General features: G+C 40.7%; 1 protein-coding gene across 4 annotated transcripts in view; it reads right to left on the bottom strand.

Annotated features, from left to right (window-relative positions):
- The window catches only part of sema5ba (sema domain, seven thrombospondin repeats (type 1 and type 1-like), transmembrane domain (TM) and short cytoplasmic domain, (semaphorin) 5Ba), a 204,153-nt gene that overhangs the window by 119,234 nt on the left and 62,385 nt on the right, over nt 1–22,534 (bottom strand). For all 4 annotated transcript variants that reach the window (XR_014907958.1, XM_085385175.1, XM_085385174.1 and 1 more), the window contains one exon: nt 3,568–3,795. Coding sequence is in view for 3 of the 4 variants with exons in the window: in XM_085385175.1 (XP_085241301.1) it covers nt 3,568–3,748 (181 nt within the window). In the remaining variant the exon portion in view is untranslated. The remainder of the gene's footprint in view (nt 1–3,567; nt 3,796–22,534) is intronic.

Here is a 22,534-nt window from a genome sequence, read left to right on the forward strand (position 1 = left end):
TACTTAGAGACATGGCCAAGGTAAGAAAGGCTGAAAGACGACCAGCACTGAACAAGACACACAAGCTGAAACGTCAAGACTGGGCCAAGAAATATCTCAAGACTGGTTTTTCTAAGGTTTTATGGACTGATGAAACGAGAGTGAGTCTTGATGGGCCAGATGGATGGGCCCGTGGCTGGATTGGTAAAGGGCAGAGAGCTCCAGTCCGACTCAGACGCAGCAAGGTGGAGGTGGAGTACTGGTTTGGGCTGGTATCATCAAAGATGAGCTTGTGGGGCCTTTTCGGGTTGAAGATGGAGTCAAGCTCAACTCCCAGTCCTACTGCCAGTTTCTGGAAGACACCTTCTTCAAGCAGTGGTACAGGAAGAAGTCTGCATCCTTCAAGAAAAACGTGATTTTCATGCAGGACAATGCTCCATCACACGCGTCCAAGTACTCCACAGCGTGGCTGGCAAGAAAGGGTATAAAAGAAGAAAAACTAATGACATGGCCACCTTGTTCACCTGATCTGAACCCCATTGAGAACCTGTGGTCCATCATCAAATGTGAGATTTACAAGGAGGGAAAACAGTACACCTCTCTGAACAGTGTCTGGGAGGCTGTGGTTGCTGCTGCACGCAATGTTGATGGTGAACAGATCAAAACACTGACAGAATCCATGGATGGCAGGCTTTTGAGTGTCCTTGCAAAGAAAGGTGGCTATATTGGTCGCTGATTTGTTTTTGTTTTGTTTTTGAATGTCAGAAATGTATATTTGTGAATGTGGAGATGTTATATTGGTTTCACTGGTAAAAATAAATAATTGAAATGGGTATATATTTGTTTTTTGTTAAGTTGCCTAATAATTATGCACAGTAATAGTCACATACACACACAGATATCCCCCTAAAATAGCTAAAACTAAAAACAAACTAAAAACTACTTCCAAAAACATTCAGCTTTGATATTAATGAGTTTTTTGGGTTCATTGAGAACATGGTTGTTGTTCAATAATAAAATTATTCCTCAAAAATACAACTTGCCTAATAATTCTGCACTCCCTGTAGATGCATACACTTGTACAGCACGAGCACACACTTGTGCATGCCCATAGCAAAGACTGGCTGGTCTCCTTCAGGTGACTGATGCAGCGCTTCAGCAAGCTACAATAAAACGCTCATCAATCACAGAGGCTAATCTCAGGTTCTTGCTGGCACTTTCATTGTGCAGGCCTTTCTGTAAGGCTGCCTTCACATAATGCCCCGCTCTGCTTGCTTTGACAGGCCAACAGCCCTGCAGCTCCCTGCCATGAGAGCCATTCTCAAGTGGCACGCCTTTGAAGTGAAGCACTGGCGGGGCCCAGGCTAATCTGGACATCTGGAGGCCGGGTGGGTGAAGCAGGACAGGGAAAAAGCCCTTGCATATAGATAGTGTGAGTCTGGTTTTGTGGGGGAATGAAAAAAGCCATTTCTTGATTTCTATAGATTGGAAATCCAATAGAATGGAGGCTCTAGTTTTCAAACTTAAAACTGCCCTGACACAGAAAGTTCAGCATAAAGGACCAAATGGCACACAGGTCTTTACGTCAATCTTCAGAACCATAGAGTTCAGGTCTGCAGCATTGATAAGCTGGACACAAGCACATAAACAGTCTTGTTAGAAAACGGCACACTCCAAAAAAGAAAAACCAAAAAGACGGATGCATGCTTTGGAGGGGGCTGAGAGCATTTCATAACTCCTTCAGGCCACCTCTCCAATCTTTCTGTCCTCGATCCCCACCAGCAATTTTTTTTGGGCTTTCCAATCCTACTCACCACTCTTGGCAGATGAAACACAAACAGCCCTATTCAAAAATAAACACAGCAATTTTGTGTGTGTTTACCTTTGATTCTGCGCTCCAAACTGTTCTGTTCCATTTCACGCAGTGAGGAACACCTCGTTTCTTGGCCCACTGTACAGATGAACGGGCAAGATAGCGGGCGCCATTATTCCACACTATCATTTTAATCTTGGCCCGTTTTGCTTTCTGCTCCTTTATAGATGCCTTTTGACCTCGCCAAACTGTGAGGTTCTATTTACAGATGGCACAAAGATACATTTATGAAAATTGAAAAGTGGTAAATAGGGTTCCAGATATGAAAAATAGCTGACATAAAATTCCCTGGGGCCACACTGTCCCCCTTAACTTGACAGCAACAGTTTGCCACACTGAACTTTAAGCTTGTGGAATCAATGTTATTGGAGATTTCAAACCATAAGCATAAAAGATAAAGACTCATTTGTTCCCACACTTGCATACATCAGACTGTAACGCTGGATGCATGCTGTGTCTGACTCTACTTCAGATGCTAATTCCCTATAACTGCAAAGGAACCTCATGGCAACACTGAGAAAAGTGTTCAGGATTAACATGCAAGCAGAAGCTGTGACCAAGGAAAAATGGTACGCAGTCGCTTGTGTTTGTCAGTCTAGCATCCGCAGTTTTCAACATATCGTTTTCAAATTTTGTGTGATGGTAGACATCAATACCAGCTCGAGCTGATTTAATTTGAGTGAAAATCAGATCAAAGTCAAGGTCACACCAAAAGTGAAAATCTATAAAAACGTTTTATTTAAAATTTTTATGGATCCTCTACTTGACCTTGACTGTTATTGTTAGCGCCCAAGGTCAAAGTTCAAGGAACCATAGAGTAACATATTAGATGAAAGGGCACGAAGAGAGCTGCACAACACACCTTTTATTTTTTCAATACAATGCCATGATTTTTGCACACTGTATAAATCTAACTTAAAATGTTAAGTTTTTACAGCTTGAAGGAACCAATTCAGCTCCAATCATATGAGTAAAGATAATAAAATTCACCATGTTAGTATGTAAAGCTTCATAGCTCAAAGGTTAGGAATTAGGAAAAAGCTTTAGTTTCTCTGAATGCTCGTGTACCTTAACCTTGACACCAAATACGGCAAGTTTTATTATTTTCCATTACATCTTTACATCAACTGCTTTTCCTCAGGGATTATATGCACCCCTCACCTCACCTTTAGGGGATGTGCATGATGAATAGCTCAATAGATTTCAACTGGATCGGCCTTTTTTTTTCTCCCATGTGTACATTTAAGATGAGTCAATATAGATTATCGACAAGTTGACAGCAGTACAGTAAGATGGACTTCAGCATGATTGCTCAGAGCAGAGTGTCCCTCATCTAAAAAAAAATGTACCCACTATGTCTGAATAAAGCTGGAGCTGACACTAAAGTGAAGCATGGTGTTTTTTTCTCTTTTTTTGACTCCAAATAAGTCAGCAGCAGCAGCTCGACACTTGACTGCTTTCACAGCCTATCCTTTCATGTTTCCCTTATTTCAAATTCTTTTGTTAAAAAAGGAAACGGTAATAAATCTGAAATTTGAAAATAAGCTGTCACAGAAGAAAAAGCAAGATATCAAATTACCGGGAAGCTGAATGAAAATGCTAATTTTACAAAAGCTACAAACTGCATTGTCCCAGCAAAATGTGTCCATGTAGAAGCAGCACTGCAAGTACAGCACTGACTGATACAAAATGTGCGGTTGGAGGTGATCACTGACCTCTGATGGAAACCTTTGGGTGTTCTTTCTTTGTGCACTCCGGATGGGTCAGGGGGTCCAACGAGGATGGGGTCGGGGTCGTTGGGACAGCGGAGTTCTGCGTGAAAACAGCCGGGAGGAGAAGGAGTAGGAAGAGGCCAGCCATAGACGAGGGGGCGGAGTCCTGTGAGGACGCAGTCATGGTGATGACCTCTCCTCTAGCTGTCAAGCTGGGCCTCCGGGATACAGCTGGAGAAGAGAAGAAATGACTTCAGCACCTCAATGCAACATTTCTACACCTGGCTTCAAAGAAACGAAGCTCTCTCTGAGTCACTTCAAAATCTTTTTTTTCCTCGCAGACTTTCTATTCCTGAGGGCGTTCCTGAATGAAGCACAGGAAAACCGAAAGAGACTGAAAAAAACGGTGCAAAGGAAAAACATTTTGATAGAAAGGACATCATTGTGGGCTGAAAAAAAAAGAACCAGACAAATAGAGGGTGGCTGGAAAGATGAGCTAGAAAGCTGAGTGAAATGCAGGAAATAAATGAATAGAGTTAGAGGTTAGAAAGACTCAGAGCGGGGAAAATCTAGCTTCTTAAAGAGGTACCCCTGACCCTTGAGATAATTATTTAAAATGTGCAATTAAACCTCTAAAGTTCATTTGATGGCTGATTAAAACAGGAAAATTGAACCCAATTGTGGACTGTTCAATGAGGCACAAGGTTCCAGCAGTTAGCGAAGCAGTAACGAGTTCATTTAAAATCTGCGACTTTCAGATGCTTCAGTGCTGGATTTTTTTAAAAAAGAAAGAAAATGTTTGCACAACTTTGATCCTTGCATACACCTGACATCCTGGCATGTTTACTGCACATGTGATGCATTTCAGCGCATTACTCTCGCTTCTTCTGAATTACGTCTTATGCAAACAGACTTTGGCAGACTTACACGCGGATGTTTCCAAATGCACACACACAGAGACACTCCTGCTTCCCCAGTAAATGTAATCTCTTCCAGTTATAACATATGAGTCTACAGTGCGGCGCTGAAACCAGCAGTTCATCATCTCCCAACCCCGCACTCCTTACGATGTTAGCTTAGCGGAGTGTAATGTTATTAAAGTAGATTAAAAACTGAGAGCATCAACTTTCTGCAGCACTTTGGCTTGGTTACATATCTCTGTAGTGTTTTCCTCACTAATGCTTCAATCAATAACAAATTATTAGCTTGGTTGAGTTGCAAATCAACCATATTGCCCTGCAATCAATTATCCCTCTCACTACAGCCGGTAACTAATTAGGCAAATGCAAATAGAGCCCATGTTTGTCATTACAATACAGTGGAGTCAACTGCCAACTAAAATAATGCTGATGAAACAGGTGGAAACATTCAGTGCAGTCTGCAGCAGACTAGATTCAGTGAAGCTGGATATGTTTCAAGCTTTAGGGCTGCTTGTTTCGACTACACCACGAAGCAAAAGGGGAAAAAAAGAACCTTTTGATCATTTGTCTATATTTTATTTTATGATTTTATAATGTTTGTCCTCCAGTCTGAAACATAAAAACAATCATGACTCAAAAAAATGACCGAATCCTCTTTAAGGGGTGCATGCGGGCCACTCGAGCTGGCAGCTGTCGGGGTTTTTGTTTCGTTGAGAGGAAGCATGAATATTTGAGTGCGTCATCAAGTTGAGACTCTTGAAAATGCATCAAGCCATTGTCACGTCTGCACGCTCTACCTCTTGTACTTTGTTCTTTCCTCTTATCAGACTTTACCTGTCATTGTTCTCTACTCTGAGACCTTCAGCATTTTGTTTCACTTGGTTTTGCATCTTCTTTTTCTTCCTTAACTTTCAGCTATTATTGTTGTGCATTTAAGGAATATAACATCTTCCATTTGCAGGCTACGATGCTTCCTAAACCTCCATTTCACCTCAGAAATATAGCAAAAGCAAACCTTTACTGTTATTCAGTCATCTGAAACTTTTAGTACACACTTCAATTTTCCCCCACCTTGGTTATTGTAACTCACTTTTCATGTGCATCTCTCTGTCCTCCAGTTAGTGCAGGACGCAGCACAAAGCCGCTAACAAAAACTAGCCAGCGTTCACATATCACACCTATTCTTGCATCCCTTCACTGGATTCCAGTGATATAGTATTAACAGACCTATAAAGCTCTACATGGAAAACACATTTTTATAGATTAGCTTACCCTTAATCTTTCCCCCTTTATTTTGAGACATCGTTTGCGTGCGTGGAGGTGTGTATGTTGGAAAGAATGTGTCATAAGGCTGATTATGTGTCTGTTTATGTTTAAATGTTTAAAATTATCCTTAACATGTTGCAAAATCACACTAGTCCTCTGCAATCAAGCAAAAAATCACTGTTCCTGGCATCAGTATCAGTTTCTGATTAGACAAAAAACCACTTCTATGTTAGCAAATAGTGATTTTGCCACTTCATTTTGATTTAAATAAGGATAATGAGGTCTGTGCATCTGGTAGTGTCATGCAAATATAGTCTATGAAAAATATGACATTTCAGTTTTTATGTTTTTTTAATAGCATTTCCTTCCTTTTCACCTTGTGCAATAAACCCAAAACCCTAATGCTTTTTTTGCCTTATATAAAGTAAATAGCGCTGACGCTCTGATTTAATCAAACTTATGTAGTGCAACTTCAGGAGGTTAAAGCTGAAAAATGTGGCCATATTTTTAGCCTCTTCCTATAGGACGTCTGTTAGTTGCATAACTTGCATGAGTACTTTGGATCAGCGAGTGCCAAGTTGTCTTTCTAAATTCTCTGCATAACTCGTTTGATTCCTCCTTTCAAAAGTTGCATTTATCACTGAGACAAAGCCCAATGTTGTGCATGCAAGCAGAGATATGACAAAGACAACCGTATAAATGGTCAAGAGAAGTATTTCTTCCGACAGATTCGCCTTTCACGTCTCTCTCTTTTGGCATTTTCACTTTAACTAGATACCTCACAGCAGAGTGAGACATGACACACACAGCGAGCAGGACAGAGACAGTGCAGGATGACACCCACTTAAGGTTCCAAGGTAAAATCAAACCAATAATATTTTATTTAAGGGTATGAGTTTTATTCTTTAGAACATGTCATTTTTTTAATTTCTATTATCTGCAGGAGCAGCTTTGGCAGGTGCTTAATTCATACTAAATCACTGAGTCCTGAAAGTCAAAGAATGACTCTACAAATCCTCTCATTAGTTAAAAAGCCGGGCTGAGAGCAGGCAGGCCAGGAGATCATGACAGATGACCGGGACTCTGCTGTAAGCTTGAAATTGTGGTGGCCGAGCTATCTTGGCACGGAGGCGCACGGGGGAGGAACTGTCAGCAGCAGAACGAGGCTGGTGTGTGGCTGTCAAATATTTCTGAGGAAAGGCATGTCATACACTCAAGCAAACCCAGATGCACTCAAATCTCAGCACCGAAAACAGGCAGAATCCAGACATGGACAGCTGGTCACACTCCATATTGGGTCACAGCGTGCGGGCAGAGCTGATGCATGCTGTGTGCCAACATCAACTCCTCAGTGTGTCCGTGCACACTTGTAAACCAATGTGCGCGTGTGTGTTTATGTGAAGCGAGAATCTTTAAGTCGGCTCCAAAGTGGCCCGATAGTGCCCATCCAATTTCCCATCCTGCTGTGTTTGGGATTAGCAACAGTTTGTCGGCAAGGAACCAGGACAATCAATACCACAGAGGAAGCTGTCCATAGGAGGACACATGCGTGCACACACACACACACACACACAGACATGCTTTTAAAAAGACTCTGTGAGCCACCGTTCGCCTGTCAGTTGATCATTCAGTCTGATACAATGAGTTAGTCAGAGGTACACTATTTGGACCTAGAGGATACTGTGCGGATTGGACTAATAAATGTCCAAGCACGTCTCTTTGTCACTAATTTAAGGTGAAGAGAGACTCTTACTGCATCGATGCTGGGAAAATGGTGTCTGGAGAGTACGTTTATTGGTTCTTTTTAAAAAGTAAAACTACTACAACAAGCAGACAGCTTTTTTAAAAAGAAAAAGCGGATGGAAGGAAAATCCACTGGTGGAGGTTTTGTTGTCTCCAGAACTGAGAGAAATAAAAGACCATGAACTTTCAGACACTGTGATCTTAGATTTCTGTACTTTCACTGCTCTTATGAAATATTCCTCACTTGTTTTAAAGGCCAGCTGACATTAAATTACATTCTTAATAACATGTTCTCCTTTTTACTTTGAGCGGGTATGCAAGTACCTTAACTTGGAATACTTACAATGTCCCGATTTGGCTTGACAACGTGTTTCATTGGTATGCTATGAACATCCTTTGTCTAAGTATGCTGAACATGGATCCTTTGCACTTGTCCAAAACATTTCAGCCTTGGCTCTCTAACTTTGTCTCCAAACCACTCAGCCTGAGCTGTCCCTCTGATATGCTCATTTCTATTCTTGTGCATCCTCGCAACAAAAACCTGCAATTCTACCACCTTTGAACAATGATACACAACCAACCCCTGGGGGTCAGGACCCCGAATGTCAAATAAAATATGTAGATGATCAAGAGTGAAATTTTCTTACCAGAATGATAAGAGCCTAGGTTAACAACCACCGCCATCGGAGGTCCTGATGGAAACTGTGCTACTGCTGGGCAAAGACAAAGGAAGAGGAGATGGGTCCAGCATGGTCGGGAGCAGCAAGAGAAAAGCAAAGGTAGGAGTGTGGAGGCGTGAGTAAGGGACTGCAGAAGGAAATGACGAAGACCGCAGAGAGGAGGGCATGCAGAGAGTTGGCGTAACAGAAGGGGATGCAAGGGTGAAGGTGAAATGGAGACGGATGATCTGCTGTGGCGACCTAAGATGCTGAACAATGATATACATTAGCTTTTAATCTCACAGTCTCCTTTTTATTCAATAAGGACAATCAAACACACAGCTGGGAAAAGTGAGCTGCTGTTTCCACTTTGAATACTACAGAAGTAAGAGCACTTAAATGTACCTTCAAACAAATTCTAACAAGTTCCTGTCCCCATGGCTTGCATGCTATACTGACCTTGGCTTTTACTGCAACATGCCAGCTGCTGTCAATCAAACACAGCTCCAGCTGATCAAGACATTTTGTAACCTTCGCTTAAAGCATGGACTTACAAACAATACTTTCTTTTTCCATTTTCACATTTCATCTGAAAATGGCAATGTGCGAGACAAAAATGGGGCAATGACTTGCAAACAAACCTCTTGGCTGTCACGCTTTAGCTTCTTTATCCCCATTTTCTGTTTTATGTTGTAACCAGTTAGTATTTCTCATTTCTGAAAGCCCACTTCCAGTCATACGCTCTAAGGTTTTGTAAATGACATTTTGCATCATTAAATTCTAATCAACCCCTCAGCACATATTTTTTTGTTCAACTTGAAATGCCTGAAAAAGTGTCAATGTTTTCTTTATGGGGACAAACTTCATCTAATGGCTGAAACCTTTTTGGTCCCATAGCCAAGATGATGACCACTGAAGCAGAAAAATCTGCACTCACATTTTACAAGCATAAGTATAGAAGTATGCAATATTCTTCTTCTTTATCTGGTACTTTCGTTATCGCCTTTCTGCCATACCTGTGGTAGATAACATCATCACTGAGCGTGTATCTGTTCCCCTGCTTTCATTTGTTCTTTGCTAGTTTCTCTTGTTACCCTTCACACTCAAACTTTCCACAGCCAAGTCCTCGTTTCTTTCATGGCACTCTCTTTTTTCTAGTTCCTAAAGCTCTCCCTCTGTTTGATACTTTGCCTGTTTTTGGATTTCACCTCTATTCTGCTTCCCTTGAACTTCACTATCACTTGGAATTAATATTTTGGATTTTAGTCTATACTTTGCATGTTGTGCCTCAAACTCAACATTAAAAAAAATTGATAGCATTACTTCATTTTACGATCTTTTTAAAAAAGGAATGAATTTGAATATTTAAGTGAATGAACTGTCTTACCCTTAGCTGTGTACTTATGTAGGCTAAAAACTAATTTTGACTTAAATGTTTCAAAGCTAAAGGCAGTGTGTTTCCTGCCCAGGTGTACTGCATTAATATCTCGCTGGGATGCTTCTATGTGGTTGCAGCATGTTGTAAACAACCCCGAGCAGTGCATCAACTCAGTTTTATTCCCATCGGCTTGCAATTAAAAGGGCTACACTGGTTTTGTGTTAGGCAATTTTGGAAAGCTGAACTTAGACAAACAAGGTAAGCTGTTTATTTATTTATTTATTTATTTTAATAATAATTTTTAACTCTTTATCCAGGTGGCAGCCTGTAAATCTAAAAATTTCCCTCTGCAAGCTTCCACAAGTCCTCGCCAGTGCCAGCACGTATCTATGGCAACAGAGCGGCAAGTTGGTAGTTAAGCAGCAGGAACCAGGTTGAGTGTATTTAGGCACAGACCTCAACAGGCTCCTGAGGGGGGGGGGTTGGCGGATTGCCCAATGATGAATAGGAAGTGAAGACAATGAAAAGCTTGGAGTCGGGAAATATGAGCAATATATATTATATTAGGCAAAAAATAAAAATGCATTCAGTAGGTAGGCCTAAAAAAAGGAGGAAATCAAATGCAATCCAGCAACTTTGCTATCAATAGTACTTCTGCAAAGCTTCCACACTTTCAGTTCTTGATGAGATCATAGGGGTGGTGGCACATGGCATTACCTTATATTTAAAGGTGCAGCTGATATTTTTTTCTCCTGTATATGAATATCTATCTATCTATCTGGATGGATGGATGGATGGATGGATGGATATAGCATTTTCCAAGTATATCTAACTTCTTAACACTCAAAGCAAGCACATTTACAGAAACGTGTAGGTTGTACAAGTGTCATTCCTCTACTTTGGCCTCACAGTTTGACACAAGCCTTTCCATTTAGGTGTCACAAATAGTTAAAAATCCCAGGTACAACTACAGTGGGTCAACCAACTCGCTAGTCAAATCCAGTTGTATGACGTGTGATTTGAGGGTGCTTTATATGCAAAATGACCAGTGTGAAAGAATTGTGGTGATATATTTGGTCCTTGCTCCACTCTGGTGGTTCATCTGTGGTTTATTGTTCACAGTTGCAACAATCTTGCAACCAAAGACAGCCTGAGCCAGAATGCTGAAGTTGTCTGCCAGGAATATGGGATGACCATCTCACAATGTTAATGCAGCTATGACTTCTATCTGCAGAGCAACCAAGTGGAGTGCAGCAATAACATCAATAGATGGTAGTAACACATTTAAAAAACAAAATGTTAGAGATTCCAACAATAAAGGAAATCTAGCTGAGCTGCAATAGTCCTCCAGCTGTTATCGTGACAGCAACAAGGAGCTTACAGCATGGAAACAAACAGGATGAATTGAAACCGTGTGATATTGCCCTAGTTCAATTGCTATTATCACTCAGTCTATACAGTATGTGTCAGACTTGACGTCCTAACTTATGAGATTGATGGAAACGTGCCTTAAGGTAGCAAAGAAAACTGCTGCACTGCCATAAAACATCGTGAACTGGAGCCAAAAATCTTAAGAGCTGTATGGATGCTCCAGGCTGACAAAGAAAAGCCTTAAAACGGCTCTTCCATTGAATAACCTCTGTTCTCACTTCTCTCCTTCATTTACTTGAAACTGTGGTGTCAAATAATGGTTCAGCCTGAGAGCCTTGGCTCCAAAAGTTACTGTTCACCTTCAGCCTGAGAACAGAAAAAAATAAAATAAGGGCCGGGCAGGGGGCCATAACTGCTATTTTTCAAATGTGTTTGTCAGATTGCAACACATTCTTCCAGGCAGCCGGGCCACTCGTCAGGTGACCGTGAGCGATGCAGCCCCCAAACCCCCACATCTCTTACTTTCATCGCTCCTTATTTGCTCAGCACAACAGAGACAGTTATAGAGCAGGACTTTCCGGAGTCCACTCCACCTTTGCTGCTTGTTTGCCTCTTAATTTCCACCTAGCTTGCAAGGAGGGTACCTTTAATTACAAGTCAATGCCAGCTCCCGGAGCACTATCTCATCAGAGTCTGCTATGACACTGATTAAATTGCTTCCGGCCCACTGGGAAGCAGTTCCTGCCTGGATAAAGAAACTGCCTGTTTTATGCCATTTTGGAGCAGGAAGGAAGTCTGCAAGACCAGTGGGGTGCGTGTGTGGAAGAAGAAGAAAGACGGAAAAAGAAATCAGTGTTTGTTGCTTTTAAAAAGTGTCATCATAGACAGCAGATAAGTGTAATCGGTCATTTCTACAGCAAAGCTCTTTTTTTCCTTGATTCGTTTGAAGTGATTAGACATCATTGTTAAGTATCTTTTACCACTTTTTCAAGTTAAGCCCCTCCAGAGCTTTAGGTGCATGAAAAATGTGTTGTTCCTACAGAGCCTGCTGCGATCCCAGTACTCATCATTAGCTTTCATGGCACAGGAATACAAATGCCTCCTCATCTGAAAGCTCACAGGAATCCTCTCTCACACAGAAATGAATTACAGCAGAAGGAAATAACACCTGTTTCCTCAAGCAACTCCATGAAGATCCGTGCCTCCAACTCTGCGCGTAAATCAATGTTTGGTTTTTTTTTAAAAAAAGAACAAAAATGAAGCAGGGCTCATTTCACACCTGTCGCTTTATCTCACCGTCATCTCCGCTCACTTGTATCTTTACACGTGCATTTGTTAAATTAATCCAAACGCGCTTTGTGATAAAGGAAGAGAGCCGCACTACAGTTGCACAATCCTGTCCTATTCAGCCTCTCTAACTTGTGTCCTCGGGGCAGTTTGGTCCAGCCAAAGCTACATTGACCATGTCTAATTCGACTCAATAGCTCAACCCCACCAATCTCTTTAATGCTGGCATTGTGATAGGGGGGTGGGTCGGGGGATTGGGGAAGGGGAGGGGGGGCTCCCGGGAGTGTCGAGGGAGCTGCGCACAATATGTAGACAACACACTTTGGGGAAGGACACACAAAAATGAAGATGATGGTGAAGATGGTTGCAGGGTCAGACAGAAGCCTTTTTTTACTCCATTCTTTTTTCTTTTTTTTATAAAGAAGGGGTTACGGTGGGGTCACGGCAAGCATCTCTTGTTATTGAGTATCTTCAATCATGCTTGAGAAACCAGACACAGGCAGAGAAAAGGTTTTCCATAGGAGGGAGGGCTGACCTCAGACCGGGGGGAAATGTGCATGCGTGTCTCTGTGTTTATGGGAAACATTGAGTGACAGGGCTGATGAGGTGGTGAGGTTGGCGGGTGGGCCGTCTGGATTATGTCCGATATCAAATCAGAGGCTGCTGCGGAATCGAGGCGTTACGGTGCCTCAGGGAAGCTGCCATCTGATATACTTGTAGCTGCAGACTGTCAGCCGAGATGCTCTGAGAGGAGGCAGAATTCATTTCATTTCATTCATTTCATTTATTTATTCATTTTCAGGCACAACAAATACCTATATTGAACATAAAATACACAAAACAAAAAACAAAACTTGCCTGAAAAAGGAGTGGGACGAAGAAAACTTATTAAATCCCACCCCTATACTCACTCATCAACAAAAAAAAACAATAAACTTCCCGCAGCTACGCCCATCATTGCATACAGACCCATCAACAGCCCCGGGCAGATACAAGCATCTAAGCGGCAGCTCGCAACCAACAATTAGAGCCTTCATAACTGAATACAGAATATATAAATTATAAATTGCATTACCACAGGTAACAGGCAGTAATAACTACAAGTAACAGACACACATACATATACATACATATATATCTACACACACAAGTACATATATGTACATACATACGCACACTTTATTTTTTATTTTTTATTTTGGAATCCATACCAGCAATGGTAAGAGGACAGACATTACAGAGCACACTAAAACCCATCATTGAGTATACTGTGACCAGACCAACTGTTTGTAGAGAAATTTAAATCTATGAATATTTTTGCATTGTTTCAATTGTAAACTCAGACTGTTCCAGATTTTCACACCACATACAGACACACAAAAGCCTTTACGGGTTGTTCGAGTTCTGGGTAATTTGAATTCTCCAAAGCCTCTCACATTATAAACCTTTTCTCGAATTTCAAATCTAGTTTGTAAATTTGCCGGTAAAAGTTTAGTAAAAGCTTTATACAAAATTATGGATGTATTGTAATTAACCAGATCCTGGAATTTAAGTAACTTTGCCTGAAGAAAGAATTTGTGAGTATGATCTAGATAACCAGCCTTGTGAATAATACGCAGTGCTCGTTTCTGTACTGTGACTAATGGATTAGTTGTATTTTTATATGTGTTTCCCCACACTTCCACACAATATGTAAGATATGGAAGAACCAGGGTACAGTACAGAGTACGAAGTGCATCTTTATCAAGGAATTGTTTCACTTTGTTCAAAACTGCGAGGCTTCTGGAAATTTTGGTTTTTATGTGTCTGACGTGGGGTTTCCATGAAATTTTGTTATCAATTATAACTCCCAAAAATTTGTTTTCACTCACATTATCAATTGGTACACCTTCAATGATAATTGGTAATTCTATATTATATTTTAAATTACCAAAAAACATTGCTTTAGTTTTATTTATATTTAATGATAATTTATTTATGTCCATCCATTTTTTTATTAATTTTAGCTCCCTGTTTACAGTCATTACAAGATCAGTATAATCATCGCTACTGAAAAATATGTTGGTGTCATCTGCGAACAGTATGAGTTTAAGTACTTGAGAAACATCAAAAATATCATTTATGTATACATTGAAAAGTTTTGGTCCCAACACTGACCCTTGGGGAACACCACATGTAATACCAAGTTTCTCTGAATGGTAATGCCCTATGCTAACATATTGTTCCCGACCTGTTAGGTAACTTTTTAACCAGTTACCAGCTTTCCCTCGAATACCATATCTTTCCAATTTATCCAGTAAAATTGAGTGATTGATTGTGTCGAAGGCCTTTTTGAGGTCAACAAAAATACCAACTGCATATTTATTTTTATCCAGTGTATCAGTAATTTCTTCTACTGCCTCAATTATCGCCATTGAAGTGGTTCTTTGCGTTCTGAAACCATACTGACCAACATTTATTATTTGATGTTTTTCAAGGAATAAAGAAAACGGCGACAGAGAGGAGAAGAAACACCGGATATGTCTGCACACATTTTACTCATAAGCTTGTGACCATGAAAGTACTGTGAGGACTGTGGGATATGCTCTGCATATAGTATCTGACTCCTCTTAGTGCTCAGTTTTCTTTTATTTCGTCATAAAGGGAATATGTCAGCGTCTTCTTTCTTCCCCGGTTCATGAATCTGTTTTCTAATAAATCATTTGCTGATATCTGCAACTGAAGGACATAATTGAAGTGAAAATGTCAACTGCTGTTGTCTTTCATCCAAAAGCGGCGCGTCGTGTCATCCTAATTTCTGTCATAGGAGATAAAGTCAGTTTGTTTCTTATATTCTTATTAACTAGGCCCCTATATAATATCCACTCAATAGTTACTCTGCTTTTTCAGAAATGCATCAGTTAAATTACAATATTTTGTCATTCAGCTGGAGATGTGCAGCAATGCTCCTCCTGCAGACATGACAGCATATTTATAGAAGGGACTGCAATATTTCACACCTGATGCACACGACACAGCAGGGAGGAAAGACGGGTTTATTAAATAGAAGTTATGCAACAAAGAAAAGGATTCATATTGCCTGCTTTTCTAAAAAAAACAAACAAACACATTTTTATCATAGTTTTTAAGGACAAAACTTTGTTTTTTATTGCTCATGAAAACAAGACTGACTGTTCAGTGTCTTAAAACTGGCGTTTTTCATAATATTCGCCAGTTTATTAAATGGTAAATGGCCTGTATTTATATAGCGCTTTACTAGTCCCTAAGGACCCCAAAGCGCTTTACATATCCAGTCATCCACCCATTCACACACTGGTGATGGCAAGTTACATTGTAGCCACAGCCACCCTGGGGCGCACTGACAGAGAATACTGCTGGACACTGGCGCCACCAGGCCCTCTGACCACCACCAGTAGGCAACGGGTGAAGTGTCTTGCCCAAGGACACAACGACCGAGACTGTCCGAGCCGGGGCTCGAACCGGCAACCTTCCGATTACAAGGCGAACTCCCAACTCTTGAGCCACGATCGCCCCCATTAAGCTAACTTTTTAAGAGATTTTGAGAAAGCAGTCTCTCTTTCTCTCTCTGCATGTTTACCCATGTAGAGCTGTAGTCTTCACCTCACTCCGACAATGCTGAAACTGTTTTGGGACTGCGACCACATCTGCTCTGAGACTGCTGTTGTGATTTTAAGGGGGAAAAGGGAAAGCAGCGCGCCTCCTCTGGTGCTGATTTGTGAGAATATTTGTGATTTAACACATTTTAACACATTTTAACACTGAATTTGGACGCATGGATGAAATGATGCAGATATAGTGGACTTTAAACATTTTTAAACAAACCCTTACATCAGCTTTCTGCTAATGAAAACTATAAGCTGCACATAAATTGCCACCTAAAAGCGAGTACGTGGACATCGTTTTGTGTGGAAGGGCTCGAGGTAGAGTTTTCTTGATCTGATTTGTGAGCACATATTAGTCATGTCTAGCCTCAAATTAATAATCTGTGTGCACTAATTAGCAATTTGTTCCATTAAATTAATAACTAGTGCCCTTGATGTGCAAAATCATGTCCTCATATTACATAATTTCATCTCAAATTAGGTTAATAGCATTAAGTTACTCCAGCAGTCAGAGCTGTTTGAGTGTGGCTGCTCAGTTAAAGAGTTTAGGCAGCAAAGAAATCTCGGTGTTTCATTGTAGAGGTGCCCACAGAATTTCCCAGAATATAACGTAAGTGAGATCAGTCAGAAATCTAAAGTAGTAATGGTGCAATCAGCTGGAAAAATTAGTGATATTTCACAGTCTGTGTAATATTTCTTTTCTTATATAGTGCAAAGGAGGATGTGTTGGTGGGGCGTTGAAACTGTAATTAGAATCAATTTGTTTCTTAGAACAAATCAGTATAGAGCACTCGCTTCAATAAACAGATCCTTTTACACTTTTGGCTTTGCAAACGCCCTCAGGTAGCCTCAGGCAAACGGCCCTAAATAGGTGGTCAAACTCACGCTGGCCTCTTGGAAATGTGGAACTCAATTATACGGTGGATGTACTCGCAGCAAAAATCAGGTGAAGAGTATGATTTGACCAGGAGTGATTGTGCAAGAGTTTGATTGAAGGATAATGGGCTGAGGCCAGACAGACAGCTATTAATGGTCAATAGACGGCCAATCAGGCTATCATTACACGATTTGATTGACGCGCTGTGCCGAGGGGAGGCTTGGTCGAGGGTCTGTGTAACATAAGATACGCTGGGAAACGTCGAACCCCACACAGACTACGCAGACGGACAGGAATACAAATTCAAACCTCGTCTGCGTCTCACATCAAACACACACCTGTGAGTGCCAGCCATTTTATACCTTTCTACAACCCTGGTAGGTAATAATACACTGTGTCTGGCCCTCAGAAACTCTATTATGATTTCACTTGGCACTGTCAACCGCAGTCTCACACCTTCATTCACACACACAGAAACTATAATGTGATATTATCGACTGCATTTCTCTCTGTGTCTACCTGATACTGTTTCATTGTGTGAACTGGGAACCCCCCCCCAGGCCCGTATTGATTTGAACTCACCCAACTAGTTCAGAGAGCTGAGGGAATAAGAGACTGTTCAATTTTGGCCAACAGTTTCACATTAGAGCGCTACTATACAGGCTGAGCTCAGGTGCATTATAGGAAAACAGGGTGCAGCTGGCCTCACGAGTGAAGCAATCTCACAGCAGTTTCAGAAAACCATGTAAATGCCAAGGGTTAAGCACGAAACAACTGTTGCATAGGATTCCTGGGAGTCAGGAATGTAGAAAAAAAGAAATGTTCTAGTTAAAAAGCGTGTTTAATTACCATAAATAATGTCTCACCATATTCAGTGGAAACGGTCAATGGTCTGCAGGCCCTCGAGCATGAACGCTGCAATGATTTTGAACATAAACTGCGTGGATTTCACTGTCTAATTGCAAAAGTTCAGATATTACATCAGCCCTCTTAAAAAGGAAAGAAGGGACAGATGTTTCTCCTTTAAATGGTCTGTGCAAGCAAATGCCTAAACCTCCAGAAAAACACCAAGCTAAAGTGATAGATTCTCAAATATGATAAGCTGAAAGCACTAAATGTTGGCCAATTTTACTTTGAAAACAATCTTTGTAAAATGTGTTTTGTTTCTCCAGTCTGGGCCTTTCTTCTTGTAGGAAAAGAATATTTAGTAAAGTAAAGAAGGGAAAATTACGCAAAAAAATTCACAGTTTCACAAGCTGACACGTTTTAGGAGGTCAGAAGAAAATGGGTAAGGAACTTATTAACTAAAACCAAGTCTTTATATCTGGATACAATGCATTTAGTATTCAGTCAGAACATGCGCATGTAATTTATTGTTCCTGAGTGCTGCCCTTTTTCTTGTTTAGCAGAGTGATGTGTCAGAGGGTCAGAGGTACGGTATCTAGATGATGGGCTATTAGGGAACAAAAAGGCAAGGGACATGGGTAACCACTCAAACAAAAGGTCTGTTCCACACATTTCTGTCTTGACGCAGCTACAGAAGAGGGGGCTTCAGAGCCGCCGAGCAGAGGTTGTTAACTGGAGAGCCAAAGGTCACTAAGAAAAAGGTACGGTTTGGCGGCAGGCTTTGGTATGTGTGTGCGTGTGTTTTCATTCTGCTTTCTGTGCTCATGCTCTTTTTGCTCAAAATGAGAACTGATTAGATGTGAATAGTAAGGGCTGGAAAGGCGAGGTATATTTAAGTGTTCTAGCGTTCAGCCTTATTTCTTTTTGAAATAAGGCTGAACGCTTGAACTTTTTGAATAAAACCAAAGTGAATAAGCCTTAAGAAACGTCTGCTGAAAAACATGAGCTGACGATATCATTCCTGTTGACGATCGACTGATTTATTTTCCAAACGATTCTCATGGTGACTTTTGAAGATGTTTTTTCACCATAGTTCTTCAGATTCATTAAGTTATTAAAAACATGATACCTTGTGGTATGTTGCAATGGGCTCTTATTATTATTATACAGAACACTTGACAGAGTAAACAGTGAAATAAAAAAAGTCCACTTGATGTTTTCCACTTCAGATTTTTGTTGCTTGAATTGATTTCGTCTTAGGTGACAAAACACGTCGCAGTCGAATCAAACCTTAAAGGTTAACTGGTGAAAACGAGTAGCAGAGCATCTTTTGCCGGGTACTAATGTAATTACATTCAATAATGTAATAATAACTGAATGAACCTTGCAGGTATAATTACGTCACAGGCAGATAAAATAATTTATAATAACGATGCTTACGAGAGGCAAATAATCTTTTAAAAAGGCACGTCAAAAGCATTAACATTACTTTATCGACTGATCGTGTTAAAACACACTAAGTGTTATAAACACACCTTTAATTTCCTGCCTCACATTGGTGACACTGCAAGCTCTGTAATCTGTTAATTTGTTGGTATCAGCCACAACAACAACAACACAGCCACCAGTTGTGTTACTGCCCCCACAAATTCCAAACTGATGTCCAAATAAACCAAAGCTCATTTCGGTTCAGGCATTGCTTAATCTCATTCAAGGACACAGGCGATCTCGGAGACCTGGCGTGCTTTCAGATCTTTTGGTGTGTATTGTCTGGGCTGTTTAATGCCCTGTACGATGAGATACAGACACAGCAGGGCGATGGAGGCTGTGTCGATAACAGCTGATAACACGAGATAGCGGCGTAAGACTACTCCTTGCTTTCAGACATCAAGGAGCTGCAATGCCACAAACCATCCGAGGAATCTTAACTAGCTCACCCATCAACACAACAATGTGTTCGTGTGAGGTGTAAAGACCTCAAAAAAAACTGGAACCTATTCATTGCTACCGCTGAGAACCTCTCGCTGCTGCTGCACTCCTGATGCAGAGATGACCTCCAGAGTGCAGGAGCCTGCTCTGTGCGTTATTCGCACCACACGCTATCTTGCGTGCAAGCCCTTCCTGCCCTATAGAGCAAAGCAGGCATTATGAAGCAGGGATTCAGACAGCTCACACTTATTAGCTGCTATCTCAAGGACGACGAGACGCGCTCTGTTCTAATTAACTGGAGCGGACACCAAACAAAACGCACACAGAAGGCAGAGCCAGACACTGTAATTGATGAGCAAATTTATTACATCCGACTTCAAAGAGAACCCAGATCAAAACATATCACGCGATGAGTAAAGCTAGAGATACACGATGTGATGGGTGCAACATGCCCAGCGCACAAATACAGACTTATGAAGGTGCGGCTGCTAATGCGTGTTTGGATTATTACAGCTTGCATCATGGCATTAATAATTACTGCGGCCTCGTCTTTGTGTGCACGTGTCGATTTTTAATACTTGAGTATTGAAAGGGAGTACAATGTGAGTGCAGTGCTTACATAACTAAAATAAAGAAACGCCTTACTGTGGGTAAAGGAATAAAGTTTTAATAGAGTGTAGCACAGTTTAATATTTCACATAATCATTATTCTCTAAAATGAGGCTGAGCCATTACATTTGAAACTTTGGGAATATGCAGCTCTTACACAAACTTTCCTTGTTTGTGTTTTTGGTGAGAGGTGTGTTCAAGTTGTGGATGAGTTCTCTCTTCTGAAACTTTCATCTGGTGAAAGTTTTTCAATCAACTTCCTGGCTGTTTTCAGAGGACTCATTTGTTAAACCACCTACCATTTGCCTACTCATGATTCAAGCATAAAAAAGGCACTTTCATCTGGTGAAAGTTTCAGCTGAATATGTTTCCAAACCAACTTCATTCTAAGCCAAAGACTAGAAAATATGGTGAAGCATATTTTCCCTTTTGCTTCACCTGCACAAGTGCCAAGGTTGGTCTAACCTGCTGAATTGGTTTTCCCTGTGTCGGGAGCAGCGCTGGGCTGTTTAAATCACAGACAAACAGGATCCCACATTCTTGATTTTTAGTTCACAAACACTTCTTGTAATGACTAACTACTCCTGACATTTTGGAGATGTTAGCTCTTTGTGCAGTAAAGCTACGGTGGGATACAAATGATATCAGGCTGATCCTGCCACAATTTGTTCCCCCGGTTCAAATCACAGACAAACAGTATCCCACAGTTGTTTATGTTTTTTAAACCCATTTTGCACAGAGAGGCACTTTTTGAAAAATGGGCAAACATTTTTCTTCTAAAACAAAGGGGGGCCTAGCAAAAAAAGTTTGGGAACCACTGCCCCAAAACAAGCATGTGTTTAGTTCTAATGAGCTTCATCTTTTGTATTTGGTACCACACACTATCACTAATTTCCAGTCCATTTGAGGTCTGAAATAGCTTCTTGACAGTAGGGCTGCCACAAACGATTATTTTGATAGTCGACTAGTCACCGATTATTTTTGCAATTAGTCGACTAATCAGATCATCATCCATTGGACGTAAAACATATAGCTTATTGCACCAGCAGGCATCTGCTCTTATATAACTATCATTAGCTTACAGCTTTAAGTGTTTAAGGTCTGTGCTAACTAAAAATAAAGACAAGATGATAGTTTATTCAATTTTAATGAAATTTGCAGATTGTTTCGGTAAAGTTTAATAAACTCCTTGCTATCTAAAATATAACAGGACACCGGAGTATATTCTCGAACATCTCACACTTCTGATAATCAGCTGTCTGCTTGACTTTATTCAGCTGTGTAAAAACTATAACTTTAATCTCAGACAAACTGATTTACTCAGGAACAAATAAAATACTGAAAAAAGCCAAACAATAACATTTTAAGTTATCTAAGTGACTTATATATGTTTAACCTGAGTAGCGAAAGACGGCGGTGGGTTTGAAAACTATTTGCCGGGAGTCCGGTGCTCTCACGGCTCTAGTGACCTAGCCCCCGGCTCGCTATCGAGCTAGTGGGTAACAGACGTCTCTGAAAACGTCGGAGCGCTTTTGAAAATATGTGATGTCTTGATAAACTGAGCAGATATTTGAGGTTTACACAGCTACATTCTCGCCTGAAAATATGTTAAACGTTTATTTTGTGACCCAAAAAGAATAATAAGAATAATATTAAAACTAACTAGCTGCCACCATTGTTGAAAACTGAGCTGGGCTGCTCTATGAATTCTGGGACACAGCTTCTTCTTCTTCGGGGTTTAACGGCAGCTGGCATCCTTGTACATGCAGTGCTGCCATCTTCTGTTTCAGTCCGTTATTACACTCTTAAATCCTGCTACTTATTCCTGCGTCTTTTGTGATCTTACAAAGCTTCAAATGTCACGTCGACTATTAAATCAGTCGTCGACGATTTTGATAGTCGACTAATCGTGGCAGCCCTACTTGACAGCCACCTTTCTATTGAGACAATTACCAATTAGATTTTGATGAACATTATAAGTCAACTGAAGATCTAGGACTAGGACCCGCCCCATTTCTCAAGACCATGACTGTTACTGTTAGTCTACTGTGGCCACTTCTACTTTTGTCCTCCACTTGACCAGTTTCCTCAAATAATTTGAGGACACAGCACACCATGCTAAGGTAAGGTTTTGACTAATAGCTCCTATACGATTTTATATTTGTCAAACGTTTCACAGATTCTCTGCAGAAATGGGAACAGATTATGTGTTCTTGCCATAGGCTGCTAGTAACAAAGTGCCTAAAGGTGCAATTTAAAACAGTTTCTTCACTAAGTTAGGAGTTGTGTGCTGATATAGCACTGGCTCATAGCTTGAGTTAGGTGCCTTTTTTATGCTTGAATCGTGGGTAGGAAAATGGTAGGTGGTTTAACAAATGAGTCCTCTGAAAACAGTCAGGGAGTTGACTGAAAATTAGTGAGAAAACAGCCATCGTCCAAAAAAAAAAAAAAAAAAAGACCTT

Source organism: Rhamphochromis longiceps, linkage group LG16 (genome assembly GCF_057381845.1).
Source record: "Rhamphochromis longiceps isolate RC_006_pf linkage group LG16, R_longiceps_female_GT1.1, whole genome shotgun sequence".
NCBI lineage: Eukaryota > Metazoa > Chordata > Actinopteri > Cichliformes > Cichlidae > Rhamphochromis > Rhamphochromis longiceps.